Source organism: Pelophylax lessonae (assembly GCF_965119305.1).
Source record: "Pelophylax lessonae genome assembly, chromosome: 11".
NCBI classification, from domain to species: domain Eukaryota; kingdom Metazoa; phylum Chordata; class Amphibia; order Anura; family Ranidae; genus Pelophylax; species Pelophylax lessonae.
In genome coordinates, this window is record NC_138778.1 from 119,148,837 (window position 1) to 119,169,832 (window position 20,996).

Here is a 20,996-nt window from a genome sequence, read left to right on the forward strand (position 1 = left end):
GTAGTGATCCTCTATCTAGCAGACACAGTGTAGTTAGAAGCTATAAGCTGCTACACTTATTATACCTGTGGCTTATGCATTTTGAGCCATTGCATAGGTACTGATCATTTGCAGATGTGTTAAAAGAGAAGCATGGAGAAGCTCTATTGGTCCTACTTCTCTTGTGGGTCACTGGAGTGCACTCCAGCCACATAGAACTCAGAAAGGATCCCAACAATAATGTTGGGATCCACCCAGATGCCTTACAGGCAGCTGGCTTAGCCTCTCAGCATACCCTTGGAGCCTGAGCCAGCCTCTCCTGCCCCCTCTCCTGCACAGTGCTTCAGTGAGTACTGGAGGGGCAGAGAGCAGTGACTAACAGTCACCAGAACAGGCCAGCGATGACCTGATTGCTCAGTTCTCAGGCTTGGAGTTGGTGGACAGCTGCAGCATTGGACCGATAATGCAGCAGGTAGGTATGTGTAAAATAATAGGAAATAAATCGGCGCTACTTTCCAATGAATGGATAATCACAAAAGAAATATATCAAAAAGCCGTGAATCGCATAGTACACACAACAGTGTATAATACAAATCCCCAGGGAGGGATAGATAATAAATACGACAAATTATCAATGAGAGTAAATAAAATGCAAATGTTTACAAATTAATACATGAATCGCATAATAATACCAATGATCAAAAACGTTGTTCCCTAACAAGTCAGTGCGTGTGACCGGCGGACCCGATGTCCGCCGGTCACTCGCGATCGTTCGCCGTGAAGGGAGAAAGGCAGGCGGCTAATGTAAACAAAGCCGCCTGTCATTCTCCCCTGTGTAAAAATGGAGATCACACGGTTCTACTATGTAGGACCGTTGATCTCTGTTCTTACACCAGTAGCCATGTCCAATCACAGTTAGAAACACGCCCCTAGGGACATACTTAACCCCTCCTTCCCCAATAAAGTTTTACAGTAACAGTGCATATTTATAGCACTAATTACTGTAGTAATGTCACTGGTACCCCCAAAATTATTTCAAAAATGTCAGTCAAGGGTCCGATCTGTCCGCTGCAATGTCGCAGTCCCGCAAAAAAAATCGCAGATCGCCGCCATTACTCGTTAAAAGAAAAACAACAAAAATGACAAAAATCTTTCCCTTAGTTAGTAAACACAATAACTTTTGCGCAAACCAATCAAAATATTGTGCTTATTGTGATTTTTTTTACAAAGCATATGTAGCAGAAAACAAATTGGCCAAAAATGTTAAAAGATTTAGATTTTTTCTATTTTTTTCAGGGGAATTTCATATAAAATAATGTGAAAAATATTGTTATTTTTGCAAAATTGTCACTCTTTTTTTGTTTATAGCGCATGATCAAAAAATCGCACAGGTGATCAAATACCACCAAAAGAAAGCTCTGTTTGTGGGAAAAAAAGGATGTCAAATTCGTTTAGGTACAGCGTCGCACGACCGCGCAATTGTCTGTTAAAGTCAAGCAGTGCCGAATCGCAAAATAGGCCCTGGTCAGGAAGGGGGTAAAATCTTCCGGGGCTTAAGTGGTTAAATACATTTTCCTCTTTATTTAATACAAAAAAAATGATGGGTTTGATTTTTGGAACTATACTAAAAAAATGAATAATTACAATTACCAATAACAATGTTTGAATGTACGTCTGCAGCTGACAGACAATCAGGTTTAAAACAAACTAGACAGACTAGAAAAACTTACTATAAATAGATCACCAGGTCCAGGTGGCTTACACCTGTGGTTCCTGAGGTAACTTAGCTCAATTATAACCAAGCTGCTATGTTTCAAAGACACCTTACTGACTGAAAATGGTACCAACTGACTGCAACAGAGCAAACATGGTGCCAATATTAAAAAATCTACTGAGATGTATACCAGGAAACTGCAGACCAGTCAGCCTAACATAAATAGTATGTAAGGAATTTGAGGGAATACTGTGTACAGAATTTTGTCTGTGATAAGAGTATCAAGTGACAACCACATGGAACTGTTCTTTTCAGACCAACCATTCTATGAGAAAGTGCATGATAAACCTGGATGATCCAGAGAGTAGTGATAAATTAGTAATTCTCTGAATGGTGTAAAGTTGTTACTGATGTTCCCCAGGTTTCTGTCTTGGGGTCAATGCTGTTCATTATGTTTTTAATGATATAGAGGTTGGAATTAAAAGCTCATTGATATGGTTTGTTGATGATACCAAATTCTACAGGGAAATAACTTTAGCATAGTATATAGTCTAATTGCAGGAAGACATAAACAAAATAGGAGTTTGGGCAGCTACCTGGCAGATGAGATTCAATATTAAAAAACGTAAAGCACTTGGGTGCCGAAAATACACATGCAAAATACACATTGTAATTGGCTCCCCTGAAATAATCTATAATGGATTTGGACCAGGGAGTGCTTGTTGATCACACACCTAAAAATACATGCAGGGACACACACACGCACACACACCTTTTGTCTTTTTTTCCAACCTCATCAACTATGTATTTAGCTATTGTAGTGTAGCACTGTCCTTTTGAGGACTGCTGGATTTCCACACTTGGGTCCCCCTGGGTTACCATTAACAACTCTAACATTCACAGTCTTTACTTTACTTCTTGGCTCAGTCAATAATTAATCCAGGGGTATGCTGTGGTTTTGTTTTTATTTTATGAATTAGGGATGGGAGAAGGGATTTGTGAGATACTCCAGATTAACTATGCACAAAGTTTGGAGGACATCTGTTGATACAGCCAGGCTGTTGTTCCACCTTGCCACTAGATGGATTTAAGATTAAGCCTCTTTTCAGATGACTTGATGAACTAAAGTTATTTTCTGGACACTCTCCTAGTATCCTCTTTCTTGACCACTGACACCTGTCCACTGACTATCCTACTCCGGGGTGGCCCCCCCCTCAGGTCCGACCCCTTGACACTATCCCCTGTACTCACAATACTGCTTTTCTAGTGTCTCCCCCTCAGTCAGCTTTCCTGGACCTCTGTGTTCAGCTCTGTTTCTCTGGCCCTCAGGATGACCTCTGGATGCCATGTGCCACTGCTACAGAGGAGGAGGCAGCCGCCAACCTCCCTCCGGGACTTTGCTCACCAGCCATAGACTTTGCAACGCATGTGCTCCTGGCTTTTATACAGTATCCCAGAATGCACCGAGACAGTCTGTCTCTGCCTATCACCAGGGCTGTATTAAAGCCTATGTACCCCATTGGTCAGATTTCCTCTCACTGTCCAACATACCTCCCTATTGGACCAGTGTGAAACACTCTCTAGACCTCTAGACTCAATGAATCACATACTGAGCATACTGAGCAGACCTCGCTAACAGATCCTGCTCTCTGCTAGACAGAAAGCTATATAGATGTGGCTGCTGCTCCTCTGATAGGCAGACAGAGCCAAAAATTATACTCTCTCACTAACTAGCACCTACCTAGGAGGGTGCTACAGTAAATGTAAAGACTTGCTTTTTAGCCACTAGATGCAGTGTAAAGTAGATTACTTACTGCCTTTCTCTGCTTAACCTCCCTAGCGGTATGATTGTTTCCGATTTTAGGTGCTGAAAGCGGTACAATTATTTTGCATTTAATTCTTAAGGACGAGCAGCCCAAACCAACTATTTACATATGATTTGTTTTTACTGTGCGTTCTTCTTTATAACATCTCAGGTATGATAAAGTTTGAAACACAAAATCATAAATTATAATATAATAAATAACTATAAATAAGTTAAAGTATATATACAGTGCTTTGCGAAAGTATTCGGCCCCCTTGAACTTTGTGACCTTTTGCTACATTTCAGGCTTCAAACATAAAGATATAAAACTGTAATTTTTTGTGAAGAATCAACAAGTGGGACACAATCATGAAGTGGAATGAAATTTATTGGATATTTCAAACTTTTTTAACAAATAAAAAACTAAAAAATTGGGAGTGCAAAATTATTCAGCCCCCTTAAGTTAATACTTTGTAGCGCCACCCTTTGCTGCGATTACAGCTGTAAGTCGCTTGGGGTATGTCTCTATCAGTTTTGCACATTGAGAGACTGACATTTTTGCCCATTCCTCCTTGCAAAACAACTCGAGCTCAGTGAGGTTGGATGGAGAACGTTTGTGAACAGAGGTTTTCATTTCTTTCCACAGATTCTCGATTGGATTCAGGTCTGGACTTTGACTTGGCCATTCTAACATTGTAGACTTTGCTTTATGTTTTGGATCATTGTCTTATTGGAAGACAAATCTCCGTCCCAGTCTCAGGTCTTTTGCAGACTCCATCAGGTTTTCTTCCAGAATGGTCCTGTATTTGGCTCCATCCATCTTCCCATCAATTTTAACCATCTTCCCTGTCCCTGCTGAAGAAAAGCAGGCCCAAACCATGATGCTGCCACCACCATGTTTGACAGTGGGGATGGTGTGTTCATGGTGATGAGCTGTGTTGCTTTTACGCCAAACATAACATTTTGCATTGTTGCCAAAAAGTTTGATTTTGGTTTCATCTGACCAGAGCACCTTCTTCCACATGTTTGGTGTGTCTCCGAGGTGGCTTGTGGCAAACTTTAAACGACACGTTTTATGGATATCTTTAAGAAATGGCTTTCTTCTTGCCACTCTTCCATAAAGGCCAGATTTGTGCAGTATACAACTGATTGTTGTCCTATGGACAGAGTCTCCCACCTCAGCTGTAGATCTCTGCAGTTCATCCAGAGTGATCATGGGCCTCTTGGCTGCATCTCTGATCAGTCTTCTCCTTGTATGAGCTGAAAGTTTAGAGGGACGGCCAGGTCTTCGTAGATGTGCAGTGGTCTGATACTCCTTCCATTTCAATATTATCGCTTGCACAGTGCTCCTTGGGATGTTTAAAGCTTGGGAAGTCTTTTTGTATCCAAATCCGGCTTTAAACTTCTCCACAACAGTATCTCGGACCTGCCTGGTGTGTTCCTTGTTCTTCATGATGCTCTCTGCGCTTTAAACGGACTTCTGCGACTATCACAGTGCAGGTGCATTTATACGGAGACTTGATTACACACGGGTGGATTCTATTTATCATCATTAGTCATTTAGGTCAACATTGGATCATTCAGAGATCCTCACTGAACTTCTGGAGAGAGTTTGCTGCACTGAAAGTAAAGGGGCTGAATAATTTTGCACGCCCAATTTTTCAGTTTTTTATTTGTTAACAAAGTTTGAAATATCCAATAAATTTTGTTCCACTTCATGATTGTGTCCCACTTGTTGATTCTTCACAAAAAATTACAGTTTTATATCTTTATGTTTGAAGCCTGAAATGTGGCAAAGGTCGCAAAGTTCAAGGGGGCCGAATAATTTCGAAAGGCACTGTATGTATATATATATATATATATATATATATATATATATATATATATATACACACATACACATGCATATATTATTTATATATATATATATCTATATATATATATATAGATATATATATATAGATATACGTATGTATATATATATATATACACGTATATACATATATAGATATACATATATATATATATATATATATATATATATATATATATAAAAAGTACAGTCAAACTGCAGGAAAGGGCACTGGGGGGGCAAACTAATGTCAATTTATTTTATTTAGTAATGTAATCCAATAGGATTACTATATATCAGTGTGTTTGTGTGTTTTACTATTTGAATTTGCCACAGGTTCCACCCCCCTGCGACGTGACGCTTGCAGGAGACGGAAGCCGGGGCTCACAGCTTCGGGCGGAAAATCCAGCCACCGTATGCAGCAGGGACACAACGCGGGATCCCGGGGACAAGGTAAGTAACCTCTACCAGGATCCAGCGATGCTCCCTGGCGGTACCCCGAGTGTGGCTCGGGGTTACCGCTAATGGCACTAAAATTCCCCCCCCGAGCCACACTTGGGAATACCGCCAGGGAGGTTAAAGCAGTTTCAATCTCCTGTGGAAAAAGTAAAAGTCAGCAGCTACAATAGGAGCGGGGGACGAGTCCCTAAAGCGGAACTCCCCTCATGAGAAAATAAATTAGCCTCATAAAACATGTCTGCTATGAGTTGGCCATGGCATACACTTGCATTGTGGTAACGAACAGTAAGGTACAGCAAAAGCAGGAAACAAAGCCTATGTATGTAATAAGCAAATATGACTGCCCCGATGTACATACAGTATATAATCTCAAACGATATATGGAAACAAAGGTTTTTGTTTAATCACACAAAATAATCCGATCAAGCCTATATTTTTACAAATATATATATATATATATATATACACACACACACAATATATATATATATACTGTACATATGTATGATTGTAAGCTCCTTGAGGGAAGGGGACTGCTGTGCAAATGATATGTGAAGCACAGTGTAAATGGACGGCTACATATAAGTACCTGTAATAATATATATATATTAAAAATATAAACAACTATACAGTCAGTTTTACCCTTTGACTACCAATGACATGTAGCAAATTGTCATGGGAATCAATATATTAAAGGCCTGTGTAACTGAGCTTTTTGTTCGCTTTAAACAGGTTTTGCATTCCTATACTGTTACAAATCAGCTGCAAAGTTGATTTGCCACCTGTAGTTTCACCGACACGCAAGGGTGACATGTTACCTGAGGATTGTGTCCCACAAAATAAGGCTAGGTTCACATCTATGTGTGTGCAGGACTGCTTGTAAACCACACGCGTTCCCATACCTACAGCAACCCATACCTGTACCCTGAGCAGATGCACAATTCCTAATGGCACCCCTATGCATTGGAAACCACGGCATGTTTTGTCGTGTGTGTGGAAACACATAGAACTATGCAGGGCCAGTACAAGGGGTGGGCGGGAGGGACTCTTGCCCTTGGTGGTGTCTTAATCTGTGGTGAGGGGGGGGGGGGGATGCACTGGAGGCTTCAGTCGCTGCTGCTGCCTCACTGACAGGAGTGACTGTGCTTTATATTCACTGAATATCTCTTAGTGATGTCCAGTTCATGAAGGAATCGGTCTTTTCAGTGAACTGGAGGAGTCGGATCATCTGACTGAACTGACCCCTATGAAACATTTCACTTGTCACTCACTCAATAGGAGAGACAGGTCTGGTAATATGATCCTAGAGTGAGAGAGCTCCACCCCTCCCTGTAACCAATCAGACGGCTCACTGCACACTGACATGCTGGAAACAACCTATCACAGCTCCAAGTACTCAGTACACCAGACCAGTTACTGAGTCACAGAATCATCACATATGAGTCAGTCTCAGTTAGAACCGAGTACACTTGAAAGAATCATGAGTCTCAGAACCGAGTACACTCCCCCCATAATATAATATACATACCACACCTACCCACCCATCACCTGGCTGCCCCCCCCATAATATAATATACATACCACACCTACCCACCCATCACCTGGCTGCCCCCCCCATAATATAATATACATACCACACCTACCCACCCATCACCTGGCTGCCCCCCCCATAATATAATATACATACCACACCTACCCACCCATCACCTGGCTGCCCCCTCCCATAATATAATATACATACCACACCTACCCACCCATCACCTGGCTGCCCCCCCCATAATATAATATACATACCACACCTACCCACCCATGACCTGGCTGCCCCCTCCCATAATATAATATACATACCACACCTACCCACCCATCACCTGGCTGCCCCCCCCATAATATAATATACATACCACACCTACCCACCCATCACCTGGCTGCCCCCCCCCATAATATAATATACATACCACACCTACCCACCCATCACCTGGCTGCCCCCCCCATAATATAATATACATACCACACCTACCCACCCATCACCTGGCTGCCCCCTCCCATAATATAATATACATACCACACCTACCCACCCATCACCTGGCTGCCCCCCCCATAATATAATATACATACCACACCTACCCACCCATGACCTGGCTGCCCCCCCCCCATAATATAATATACATACCACACCTACCCACCCATCACCTGGCTGCCCCCCCCATAATATAATATACATACCACACCTACCCACCATCACCTGGCTGCCCCCCCCCATAATATAATATACATACCACACCTACCCACCTATCACCTGACTGCCCCCCCATAATATAATATACATACCACACCTACCCACCCATCACCTGGCTGCCCCCCATAATATAATATACATACCACACCTACCCACCCATGACCTGGTTCCCCCCTCCCCATAATATAATATACATACCACACCTACCCACCCATCACCTGGCTGACCCCCCCCCCCCCATAATATAATATACATATCACACCTACCCACCCATGACCTGGCTGCCCCCCCCATAATATAATATACATATCACACCTACCCACCCATGACCTGGCTGCCCCCCCCCATAATATAATATACATACCACACCTACCCACCCATCACCTGGCTGCCCCCCCCATAATATAATATACATACCACACCTACCCACCCATCACCTGGCTGCCCCCCCCCATAATATAATATACATACCACACCTACCCACCCATGACCTGGCTGCCCCCCCCCCCATAATATAATATACATACCACACCTACCCACCCATCACCTGGCTGCCCCCCCCATAATATAATATACATACCACACCTACCCACCCATCACCTGGCTGCCCCCCCCCATAATATAATATACATACCACACCTACCCACCCATGACCTGGCTGCCCCCCCCCCCATAATATAATATACATACCACACCTACCCACCCATCACCTGGCTGCCCCCCCCCATAATATAATATACATACCACACCTACCCACCCATCACCTGGCTGCCCCCCCCATAATATAATATACATACCACACCTACCCACCCATCACCTGGCTGCCCCCTCCCATAATATAATATACATACCACACCTACCCACCCATCACCTGGCTGCCCCCCCCATAATATAATATACATACCACACCTACCCACCCATGACCTGGCTGCCCCCCCCCCATAATATAATATACATACCACACCTACCCACCCATCACCTGGCTGCCCCCCCCATAATATAATATACATACCACACCTACCCACCATCACCTGGCTGCCCCCCCCCATAATATAATATACATACCACACCTACCCACCTATCACCTGACTGCCCCCCCATAATATAATATACATACCACACCTACCCACCCATCACCTGGCTGCCCCCCATAATATAATATACATACCACACCTACCCACCCATGACCTGGTTCCCCCCTCCCCATAATATAATATACATACCACACCTACCCACCCATCACCTGGCTGACCCCCCCCCCCCCCATAATATAATATACATATCACACCTACCCACCCATGACCTGGCTGCCCCCCCATAATATAATATACATATCACACCTACCCACCCATGACCTGGCTGCCCCCCCCATAATATAATATACATACCACACCTACCCACCCATCACCTGGCTGCCCCCCCCCATAATATAATATACATACCACACCTACCCACCCATCACCTGGCTGCCCTCCCCATAATATAATATACAAACCACACCTACCCACCCATGACCTGGCTGCCCCCCCCCCATAATATAATATACATACCACACCTACCCACCCATCACCTGGCTGCCCCCCCCCCATAATATAATATACATACCACACCTACCCACCCATGACCTGCCTGCCCCCCCCCATAATATAATATACATACCACATCTACCCACCCATCACCTGGCTGACCCCCCCCCCCCCATAATATAATATACATACCACACCTACCCACCCATGACCTGGCTGCCCCCCCCATAATATAATATACATACCACACCTACCCACCCATCACCTGGCTGCCCCCCCCATAATATAATATACATACCACACCTACCCACCTATCACCTGGCTGCCCCCCCATAATATAATATACATACCACACCTACCCACCTATCACCTGGCTGCCCCCCCATAATATAATATACATACCACACCTACCCACCCATCACCTGGCTGCCCTCCCCCCATAATATAATATACATACCACACCTACCCACCCATCACCTGGCTGCCCCCCCCATAATATAATATACATACCACACCTACACACCCATCACCTGGCTGACCCCCCCCCCCCCCCCATAATATAATATACATACCACACCTACCCACCCATGACCTGGCTGCCCTCCCCCCATAATATAATATACATACCACACCTACACACCCATCACCTGGCTGCCCCCCCCCATAATATAATATACCTTTCACACCTACCCACCCATCACCTGGCTGCCCCCCCCCAATAATATAATATACATACTGTATACCACACCTACACACCCATCACCTGACTGCCCCCCCATAATATAATATTCACCCCCCATAATATAAAATACATACCACACCTACACACCCATCATCTGGCTGCCCCTCCCCCATAATATAATATACATACCACACCTACACACCCATCACCTGGCTGCCCCCTCCCCCATAATAAAATATACATACCACACCTACCCACCCATCACCTGGCTGCCCCCTCCCCCATAATATAATATACATACCACACCTACCCACCCATCACCTGGCTGCCCCCTCCCCCATAATAAAATATACATACCACACCTACCCACCCATCACCTGGCTGCCCCCTCCCCCATAATAAAATATACATACCACACCTACCCACCCATCACCTGGCTGCCCCCTCCCCCATAATATAATATACATACCACACCTACCCACCCATCACCTGGCTGCCCCCTCCCCCATAATAAAATATACATACCACACCTACCCACCCATCACCTGGCTGCCCCCTCCCCCATAATAAAATATACATACCACACCTACCCACCCATCACCTGGCTGCCCCCTCCCCCATAATATAGTATACATACCACACCTACCCACCCATCACCTGGCTGCCCCCTCCCCCATAAAAAAATATATACCACACCTACCCACCCATCACCTGGCTGCCCCTCCCCCATAATATAATATACATACCACACCTACCCACCCATCACCTGGCTGCCCCCCCATAATATAATATACATACCACACCTACACACCCATCACCTGGCTGCCCCCCCCCCATAATATAATATACATACCACACCTACCCACCCATCACCTGGCTGCCCCCCCCATAATATAATATACATACCACACCTACCCACCCATCACCTGACTGCCCCCCCCATAATATAATATACATACCACACCTACCCACCCATCACCTGGCTGCCCCCCATAATATAATATTCACCCCCCCCATAATATAATACACATACCACACCTACCCACCCATCACCTGGCTGCCCCCCATAATATAATATTCACCCCCCCCCATAATATAACATACATACCACACCTACCCACCCATCACCTGGCTGCCCCCCCCATAATATAATATTCACCCCCCCATAATATAACATACATACCACACCTACCCAACCATCACCTGACTGCCCCCCCCCCATAATATAATATACATATACCACACCTACCCACCCATCACCTGGCTGCCCCCCCCATAATATAATATTCACCCCCCCATAATATAACATACATACCACACCTACCCAACCATCACCTGGCTGCCCCCCCCCCATAATATAATATACATATACCACACCTACCCACCCATCACCTGGCTGCCCCCCCCCCATAATATAATATACATATACCACACCTACCCACCCATCACCTGACTGCCCCCCCCCATAATATAATATACATATACCACACCTACCCACCCATCACCTGGCTGCCCCCCCCATAATATAATATACATACCACACCTACCCACCCATCACCTGGCTGCCCCCCCCATAATATAATATACATACTGTATACCACACCTACACACCCATCACCTGACTGCCCCCCATAATATAATATTCACCCCCCATAATATAATATACATACCACACCTACACACCCATCATCTGGCTGCCCCCCCCATAATATAATATACATACCACACCTACACACCCATCACCTGGCTGCCCCTCCCCCATAATATAATATACATACCACACCTACCCACCCATCACCTGGCTGCCCCCCCCCCCATAATATAATATACATACAACACCTACCCACCCATCACCTGGCTGCCCCCCCCCCCCCCCCACAATATATTATACATACCCCACCTACCCATCATTGTCTGTATGGATCACACTGTGTCCAAGCTTACACTACTGCTATATACTGTACAGAGTATCAGCTCTGCGGGACACACATCTCTCTATTTACTGTATCTGTATCCTCTCTGTATATTAGAGTGTTAGCTCTGCAGGACACACATCTCTCTATATACTGTATCTGTATCCTCTCTGTATATTTGAGTGTCAGCTCTGCAGGACATACATCTCTCTATATACTGTATCTGTATCTTCTCTGTATATTTGAGTGTCAGCTCTGCAGGACACACATCTCTCTATTTACTGTATCTGTATCCTTCTGTATATTAGAGCGTCAGCTCTGCAGGACACACCTCCCTCCATATATTGTATCCTCTCTGTATATTAGAGCGTCAGCTCTGCAGGACACACCTCTCTCCATATACTGTATCTTCTCTGTATATTAGAGCGTCAGCACTGCAGGACACAAATCTCTCTATATACTGTATCAGTATCCTCTCTGTATATTAGAGTGTTAGCTCTTCAGGACACACATCTCTGTATATAATGTATCTTTATTAGAATGCGGTTAGTTCTATGTATATGGTACACACTACAGAGGGGTTGTTGTATCGATTCTTCAGTTCACTTGTTGAGTCTGCTGACATTACTTCAGGTTGAGTCAGAGCTTCAGCAAGTGAACTGAAGAATCGATTCATGAATCGGTTCATTTCAATGACTAGTTCCAAATGAACCGATGCACTTAAAAGAATCAAACTTCCCACCACTACTGAGGATCTGTGCCATCCCTGCAGTCCTGCACTGGGCCTGCTGTCCCCTCCCCCTGCTCTCACTCGGCTCCTCCCCTTCTCTCACTTACCTCCAGTTCACCGACGAGTGTGATGGACTAGAGGCGGTTCTGGTACCGCCCATGTGGGAGGGGATTCTCCTGAAGAGAAGCAGCAAATGTACTTGAATAGAAAAAGTGCCTGATGTGAGGAAATGAAAGACTGCCTTTCAAAAGAGAGGAGGAGGAGGCGGGACCTTTGTTGCTGGTAAAAGCTAGTGTGGAGGCAGCAGCTGAAGGCAGCTCAGGGCGGCGCCCAGCTCTGTGCTGTCTGTCACGGGTTGGCTGTGCTGAGCAGGTGTAAGCAGGGCGGTGCCAGCATAAGCACTTGAGGGACCCTCGGCTTTAGAGCCCCCTCTCTCCTGCCTCCCTAAGGCGGCCGCCTGAGCTGCCTTATGCTGGCGCAGGCCCTGCTGATGACTGCAGACATCCTAAGTCTACCGCGGCAGCCAGGAGATCGCACAGCACTTGCGGGTGTCTGTGAGCAGCCGGCCAAAGGCGGAAGACTCACGCAAATCGCGGGAGACTTGGGATGTCTGCTTTTAGCTCTTCTGTCCTGTCCCCACACAGCCTAGAATATTCAAATTTTCTCTGCACCCCATCACTTTGCTCTTCATTAGCACATATTCTTACCACCCCAACCTCCTCATTGATTCACTATTTTCCTATCCCTAATAGTGGGTTCACACCGGTGCACGGCGGGTTGGCCACAGCGCAATTGTATGTGCAGTTTACCCACAATTGTAGGTTCGGTTCCATTAAATTCTTAAATTTCAGACCGCGTGTTTTCATGAAAGCAAATCACAGTCTTGCATGCTGCATCTTTGATGCACGTTCAGAAAATGCACAGTCCATGAGAAATCATTGGGAGCGCACATAAATCTGCAGGTAAACTGCACATATAATCACACTGCGGGCAAACCACCGCACAAAAGTGCGAACCTGCTTGCATGTCAGGATTGTGCACAAAATTGTGGCTTTCCTGACAAACACAGAAGCGTACTGTCCTTTAGGAGACGTGCAGCAGTGCCATTGATGGTTTAGGGCACCCCACACATCTGCTAAACACACACCAAACCACATGGTGCTGCAGCACTGTGTGGTGTGATGTGACACATTTTTAGAAAAGGGTCATGAACTTATTTTCCACATTTCTCGCCTGTAGGGCAGCCTATCGAGCAAAACATTTTGGGATGCATAACATCACAGCTGCATCAAAGGCATAACCCATACGGCTGCCTTTGAAGCTTAACCACTAGCCGACTGCTCACAGTAATCCTACTGCATCAGTGCGGCTCTCCTGGGTCCAGCGATGTAGACCTACGTCGCTGGAGTTCATGTGATTCCGGCGGCTCGTTCCCGCTGTGTTTAGACACAGCGGGAGTCGGGCCGGGGGAGGAGAGGCGGCGATTGCTGCCTCCCTCCCCCGATCATTGTGGAAACGGTGAGAAGACCCGCCTGCTTATGTAAACAAAGCAGGCGGATCTTCTCTGTGAGAGACAGGATGAGATCACAGGATTCAGCATAGCTATGCTAACCTGCGATCTCTGTCTGTGTCACAGAACCCCCCACACACACATCAGTAAGCATGAGCCATAAATGTAACCCCTTGATCACCAACAGTGTTAACCCCTTCCCTGCCAGTGTCATTATTACAGTAACATATTATTACAGTGCATATTTTTAGCACTAGTTACTGTAGTAATGTCACTGGTCCCCCAAAAGTGTCAAAAATGTCAGTTAGGGATCCGATCTGTCCGCTGCAATGTCGCAGTCCCGCAAAAAAAAAAAAAAAACGCAGATCGCCGCCAATACTAGTAAAAAAATAAATAAAAATGACATTTAGCACCTTATATGAGCACGATTACATTTTGAAAAGAGACCAATCATTTGGGTCATTATTGTGGACATTGAGTACCATTTGCACCTTTGCACTTTTTTTGAGCACCTTTTTGTAATTATTGCATATAATTATATTTTGTATCTAGCACATCAGCACTTTATGCACTTTCATATAATTATTGGATTTAATTATACTTGTATTCAGCACTATAACACTTTACGCACATATTTATGATTTAGCACCATAGCACCTTATGGTTCACATTGTATATGAATTGATGTTATTTATTTATTTATATCTCATTATTATTGCAAGCGCTGTTTTTGGGCTTATACATAAAGCAATGCAGTGTTGTATCGCAAAAAAATGGTCTGTTCATTAAGCGGGTAAAACCTTCCGAAGCTGAAGTGGTTATTTGGTTGTAAACACTCAAGGTTTTTTTACCTTGATGTGCATGAAAGCCTCGTTCTCCCGGGTCTCTCCCTCCTCATTGGCAGGCCTGGCAGTGTGGGTGGCTGGCTGGCACCCTGTTGTGGGTCGATGGCGGATGCCTGGCAGTGTGGGTGGCTGGCTGACACCCTGTTGTGGGTCAATGGCGGATGCCTGGCAGTGTGGGTGGCTGGCTTGGTGTCACCCTGTTTTGTCTGGCTGGCTTGCTGGAACACTGTGGTGGGTGGCTGGTTTGGTTTCACCCTGTTGTGGTGGCTGGCTTGCTGGAACACTGTGGTGGGTGGCTGGCTTGGTGTCACCCTGTTGTGGGTGGCTGGCTTGGTGTCACCCTGTGGTGGGTGGCTGGCTTGCTGGAACGCTGTGGTGGGTGGCTGGCTTGGTGTCACCCTGTTGTGGGTGGCTAGCTTGGTGTCACCCTGTGGTGGGTGGCTGGCTTGCTGGAACACTGTGGTGGGTGGGTGGCTGGCTTGGTGTCACCCTGTTGTGGATGGCGTGCTTGCTTAGACACTGTGGTGGGTGGTTGGCTTGGTGTCAGCCTGTTGTGGATGGCTGGGTTGCTGGAACACTGTGGTGGGTGGCTGGCTTGGTGTCACCCTGTTTTGTCTGGCTGGCTTGCTGGAACACTGTGGCGGGTGGCTGGCTTGGTTTCACCCTGTTGTGGGTGGCTGGCTTGCTGGAACACTGTGGTGGGTGGCTGGCTTGCTGGAACGCTGTGGGGGTGGCTGGCTTGCTGGAACGCTGTGGGGGTGGCTGGCTTGGTGTCACCCTGTAGTGGGTGGCTGGCTCGGTGTCACCCTGTGGTGGGTGGCTGGCTTGCTGGAACACTGTGGTGGGTGGCTGGCTTGGTGTCACCCTGTTGTGGGTGGCGCGCTTGCTGGAACACTGTGGTGGGTGGCTGGCTTGGTGTCACCCTGTTGTGGCTGGCTGGAACACTGTGGTGGGTGGCTGGCTGGCGTGGTGTCACCCTGTGGTGGGTGGCTGGCTTGGTGTCACCCTGTTTTGTCTGGCTGGCTTGCTGGAACACTGTGGTGGGTGGCTGGCTTGGTTTCACCCTGTTGTGGGTGGCTGGCTTGCTGGAACATTGTGGTGGGTGGCTGGCTTGGTGTCACCCTGTTGTGGGTGGCTGGCTTGGTGTCACCCTGTCGTGGGTGGCTGGCTTGCTGGAACGCTGTGGTGGGTGGCTGGCTTGGTGTCACCCTGTTGTCGGTGGCTCGGTGTCACACTGTGGTGGGTGGCTGGCTTGGTGTCATCCTGTTGTGGGTGGCATGCTCGCTGGGACACTGTGGTGGGTGGTTGGCTTGGTATCAGCCTGTTGTGGATGGCTGGGTTGCTGGAACACTGTGGTGGGTGGCTGGCTTGGTGTCACCCTGTTGTCGGTGGCTCGGTGTCACCCTGTGGTGGGTGGCTGGCTTGCTGGAACACTGTGGTGGGTGGCTGGCTTGGTGTCATCCTATTGTGGGTGGCATGCTCGCTGGGACACTGTGGTAGGTGGTTGGCTTGGTATCAGCCTGTTGTGGATGGCTGGGTTGCTGGAACACTGTGGTGGGTGGCTGGCTTGGTGTCACCCTGTTGTGGCTGGCTGGCTGGCTGGAACACTGTGGTGGGTGGCTGGCTTGCTGGAACGTTGTGGTGGGTGGCTGGCTTGGTGTCCCCCTGTTGTGGGTGGCTGATGCGGTGTCACCCTGTGGTGGGTGGCTGAAACACTGTGGTGGGTGGTTGGCTTGGTGTCACCCTGTTGTGGGTGGCTGGCTTGCTGAAACATGGTGGTGGGTGGATGGCTTGGTATCACACTGTTGTGGGTGGATGGCTTGGTGTCACCCTGTGGTGGGTGGATGGCTTGGTGCACCCTGTGGTGGGTGGATGGCTTGGTGTCACCCTGTGGTGGGTGGCTGGCTTGGTGTCACCCTGTTGTGGGTGGCTGGCTTGGTGTCACTCACCCTGGCCTGTTGTGGGTGGCTGGCTTGCTGGAACACTGTGGTGGGTGGCTGGCTCGGTGCCATGGGAGACGGTCTTAGAAGGCAGAACGTGTGCAGCGCGCCGGAGAATGGCGTGAGAGGAGGTAGAGAAGGCAAAACATGTGCAGTGCTCCGGAGAATGACATCACATGTGTGCCACGCACAATATCGGCAATATCGGTAACTTCCGGGGCCGATTCCGATATATCGGGGGAAAGTGCATATCGGCCCTCGATAGGGCTGCACGATATTGGAAAAAAATCACATTGCGATATTTTTTCCCCAATATATATTGCGATATTTATACTGCACATGTATATACAGTAGTAATATGGGATAGGTGTATGCACTGTATATACTCTTGTCTATATAAATCCTGAATAATAATCTAACCATCCCCCATTATATATAGATACAGTGCCTTGCGAAAGTATTCGGTCCCCTTGAACTTTGCGACCTTTTGCCACATTTCAGGCTTCAAACATACAGATATAAAACTGTAATTTTTTGTGAAGAATCAACAAGTGGGACACAATCATGAAGTGGAACGAAATTTATTGGATATTTCAAACTTTTTTAACAAATAAAAAACTGAAAAATTGGGCGTGCAAAATTATTCAGCCCCCTTAAGTTAATACTTTGTAGCGCCACCTTTTGCTGCGAATACAGCTGTAAGTCGCTTGGGCTATGTCTCTATCAGTTTTGCACATCAAGAGACTGAAATTTTTGCCCATTCCTCCTTGCAAAACAGCTCTAGCTCAGTGAGGTTGGATGGAGAGCGTTTGTGAACAGCAGTTTTCCGTTCTTTCCACAGATTCTCGATTGGATTCAGGTCTGGACTTTGACTTGGCCATTCTAACACCTGGATATGTTTATTTGTGAACCATTCCATTGTAGATTTTGCTTTATGTTTTGGATCATTGTCTTGTTGGAAGACAAATCCGCGTCCCAGTCTCAGGTCTTTTGCAGACTCCATCAGGTTTTCTTCCAGAATGGTCCTGTATTTGGCTCCATCCATCTTCCCATCAATTTTAACCATCTTCCCTGTCCCTGCTGAAGAAAAGCAGGCCCAAACCATGATGCTGCCACCACCATGTTTGACAGTGGGGATGGTGTGTATACACCCCCCATCACATTATATATAGACCCCCCCCCCCTCACATTACACCACCCCTACCATCTCATATCCCCCCCATTGTATTGCCCCCCCTCACATCGATATATAGACCTCTCCGTCCCCCCCCCTCTTCCCGGTGTACATAGTACAGTTACCTCCCCCCCCCGCATTTGGTACTATCTTGGCGGCCTCTGCCCACGTGCTCTCCCTCCGCCTCTTCTGTTTGTCCCTCATGATCGGTGTGTGAAGTCGGTTCTCCCGGAGGGAGGGGGAATCTCGGGCTGGGGGCAGACGGAAGTGGGGGTAACGCTGGGAGTTGTAGTCCTCTCCCCCGGGCAGCTCCTTCGCATCGGAACCACACTCCCAGTTCCCAAAATACACTTCCGCCCCACAGCACAGCGAACCAATCACGTCGTGAGTAGCGGCACAGCGAACCAATCAGGTGTGCAGGCACGCGTGATTGGTTCGCTGTGCCGCTGCTCACGGCGCGCTGCTCACCGCTCAGTCAAGAGAACTAGCTGCAGGGCAGAATGAACATGTGGGACGGATGTCAGGCTGTGTTCTTCTCCCACCACTGTGAGTCCCGACTTCTCTGCCTTACATCGTGTGTTCTGGCGATGTGACTATCGCCCATGCTCGCAGCACGATAGTCGATATCACATCGACTATCGTTCAGCCCTAGCCCTCGATATATCGGTGTTGCCGATAATCTGTCCCCCTAGTATAAATGTCTTCTCTGCTGAAAGACACAGATTTGTTTTTTGGTCCTTATTGCAGCCTGGGCTACAATTATATTTATACATAATTGTTATTTATTATCTTAGTGCAGTTTTATCTTGTATAGTAGGGATATTTAAGATGGTTGTATTAGTATGCACCAGTTATGGTTTTAAAGATATTTTTAACAAAATATAATTATGAAAAACAGTTGTGCAACTTTGATAGGACATACAGAATGAATGGCATCTTGTAATTCTGGCTAGGGAAGATGGGGGGGGGGCTTAGTCTTTTGCAAACGTTCAAATTTCTAATATGTATGTATGTGATAAACACTAAATCTGTCCATCCTCTGTACAAAAAGCAAAGTAGTACCAGGCAGTGCCAGGGTTAATTTAGTAGTAAGTATTTAACCATTTGATAAGTTTCTGGTTTTCTGCCACAGATTTTGGATCTGCAGTTATCATCTGTTGTTGAACGTAAGGTGAAACAAGCTAAGGTGGAGCAGAAAAAGAAGTTCAATCCTCAAGATGTTCGATTCGACTGCAGGAACTGTTCCATTGCAGTTGGGCACGGGAGTGATTTTCGGGTTGTAGAAGGTGCTCACCATGTCAACATTAATCCTACCTTTAAGTAAGTGTACATTTAATTTTTAGAAAATAATTGATGGGAAATGGGTTTATCCTGTGTTATTTGAAGCTTATCTGATTACTTTTATACTGTATGAAAGGATCATTCCACCCAAAAGTGATATTTGTAGCGCAATTTTCCCACTGCATACCATATAAATGCAAATGTCTAGCATATATCAGAAACTAAAAAATCAGTTTTAAATGGATTGGCCCTTTAGTAATATTTTTAGTTTGTTTTATTTTTAAACAATCCATAAAGAGTTGGGTCACAAGGCATATACAAGTGGAAATTGCATTACAGGTATAAAGAAAATATATGGTACAAAGAAGAATATAGTAATAGAAGAAATAACTGCTTTCACTCATAGCGGGAAAACTTAAAGGGACCTTTTTAAAATAAAAATAGGGGTAATGAGTACCCCTTACTCCTTCATGTCAGAGGGTGGTGGTATTTGGGGGCCCCCTTATTTTTAAAGGGGCTTCCTGATTCTATAAGCCCATTACCCACAGATCTGCACAACCACCAGTCAAGGGTTGTGGAGAAGAGGCTCTTGTCTTCATTAACATGGGACAAGTTGCTTTGCCATGAGGCCCCTACTGGCAAGGTAAACCCCCCCCCCCCGCTTCATTTTGAGGGCATTTGGCCTGATATAGTTCCCCTGCCCCCCCATCCCCTTTTTTAGTAGATTTCAGTGGAACCTGGAGTTTCCTCTCAAACAAGAGGCTCTTTTATCGTTGTACACACTTTGTAATTTTACTCATTCCTTCTCTGTCTTGGTCTGTGCATCTCTCCAGTCTTTACACGTTTTACCTTGGTGGACAGTGTATATGTCCCCTTTCAATCTGTAGCCAGTATAAATACCCCGTTATAGTAGTTCTTGGTGTAAATGCCCCATTACATTGGTGGTCAGTGTAGAAAAAATTCCCCTTTTCATTTGCAATTGGTGTGTCAGACGTGCCACTGTACATTAACCACTTGCCTACTAGGCCCCCTCCTGCCCAGGCCAATTTTCAGCTTTCAGTGCTGTCGCACCTTGAATGACAATTGCACGGTCATGCAACACTGTACCCAAATTAAATTTTTATCATTTTTTTCAAACAAATGGAGCTTTCTTTTGGTGGTATTTAATAATTACTGGGGTTTTTATTGTTTGCTAAACAAACAAAAAAGACCAAAAATTTTGAAAAAAAAAACAAAAAAAAACCAAACAGCTTTTATAGTTCGTTATAAAATTTTGCAAACAGGTAATTTTTTCTCCTTCATTGATGTGTGCTGATGAGGCGGCACTGATAAACTGCACTAATGGGCGCTG

General features: G+C 46.1%; 1 protein-coding gene across 1 annotated transcript in view; it reads left to right on the forward strand.

The window, feature by feature from the left end:
• DHX58 (DExH-box helicase 58) overlaps positions 1-20,996 on the forward strand; it is a 112,061-nt gene that overhangs the window by 76,903 nt on the left and 14,162 nt on the right. The window contains exon 10 of the mRNA XM_082271563.1: positions 19,497-19,684. Coding sequence (XP_082127689.1) covers positions 19,497-19,684 — 188 coding nt within the window. The remainder of the gene's footprint in view (positions 1-19,496; positions 19,685-20,996) is intronic.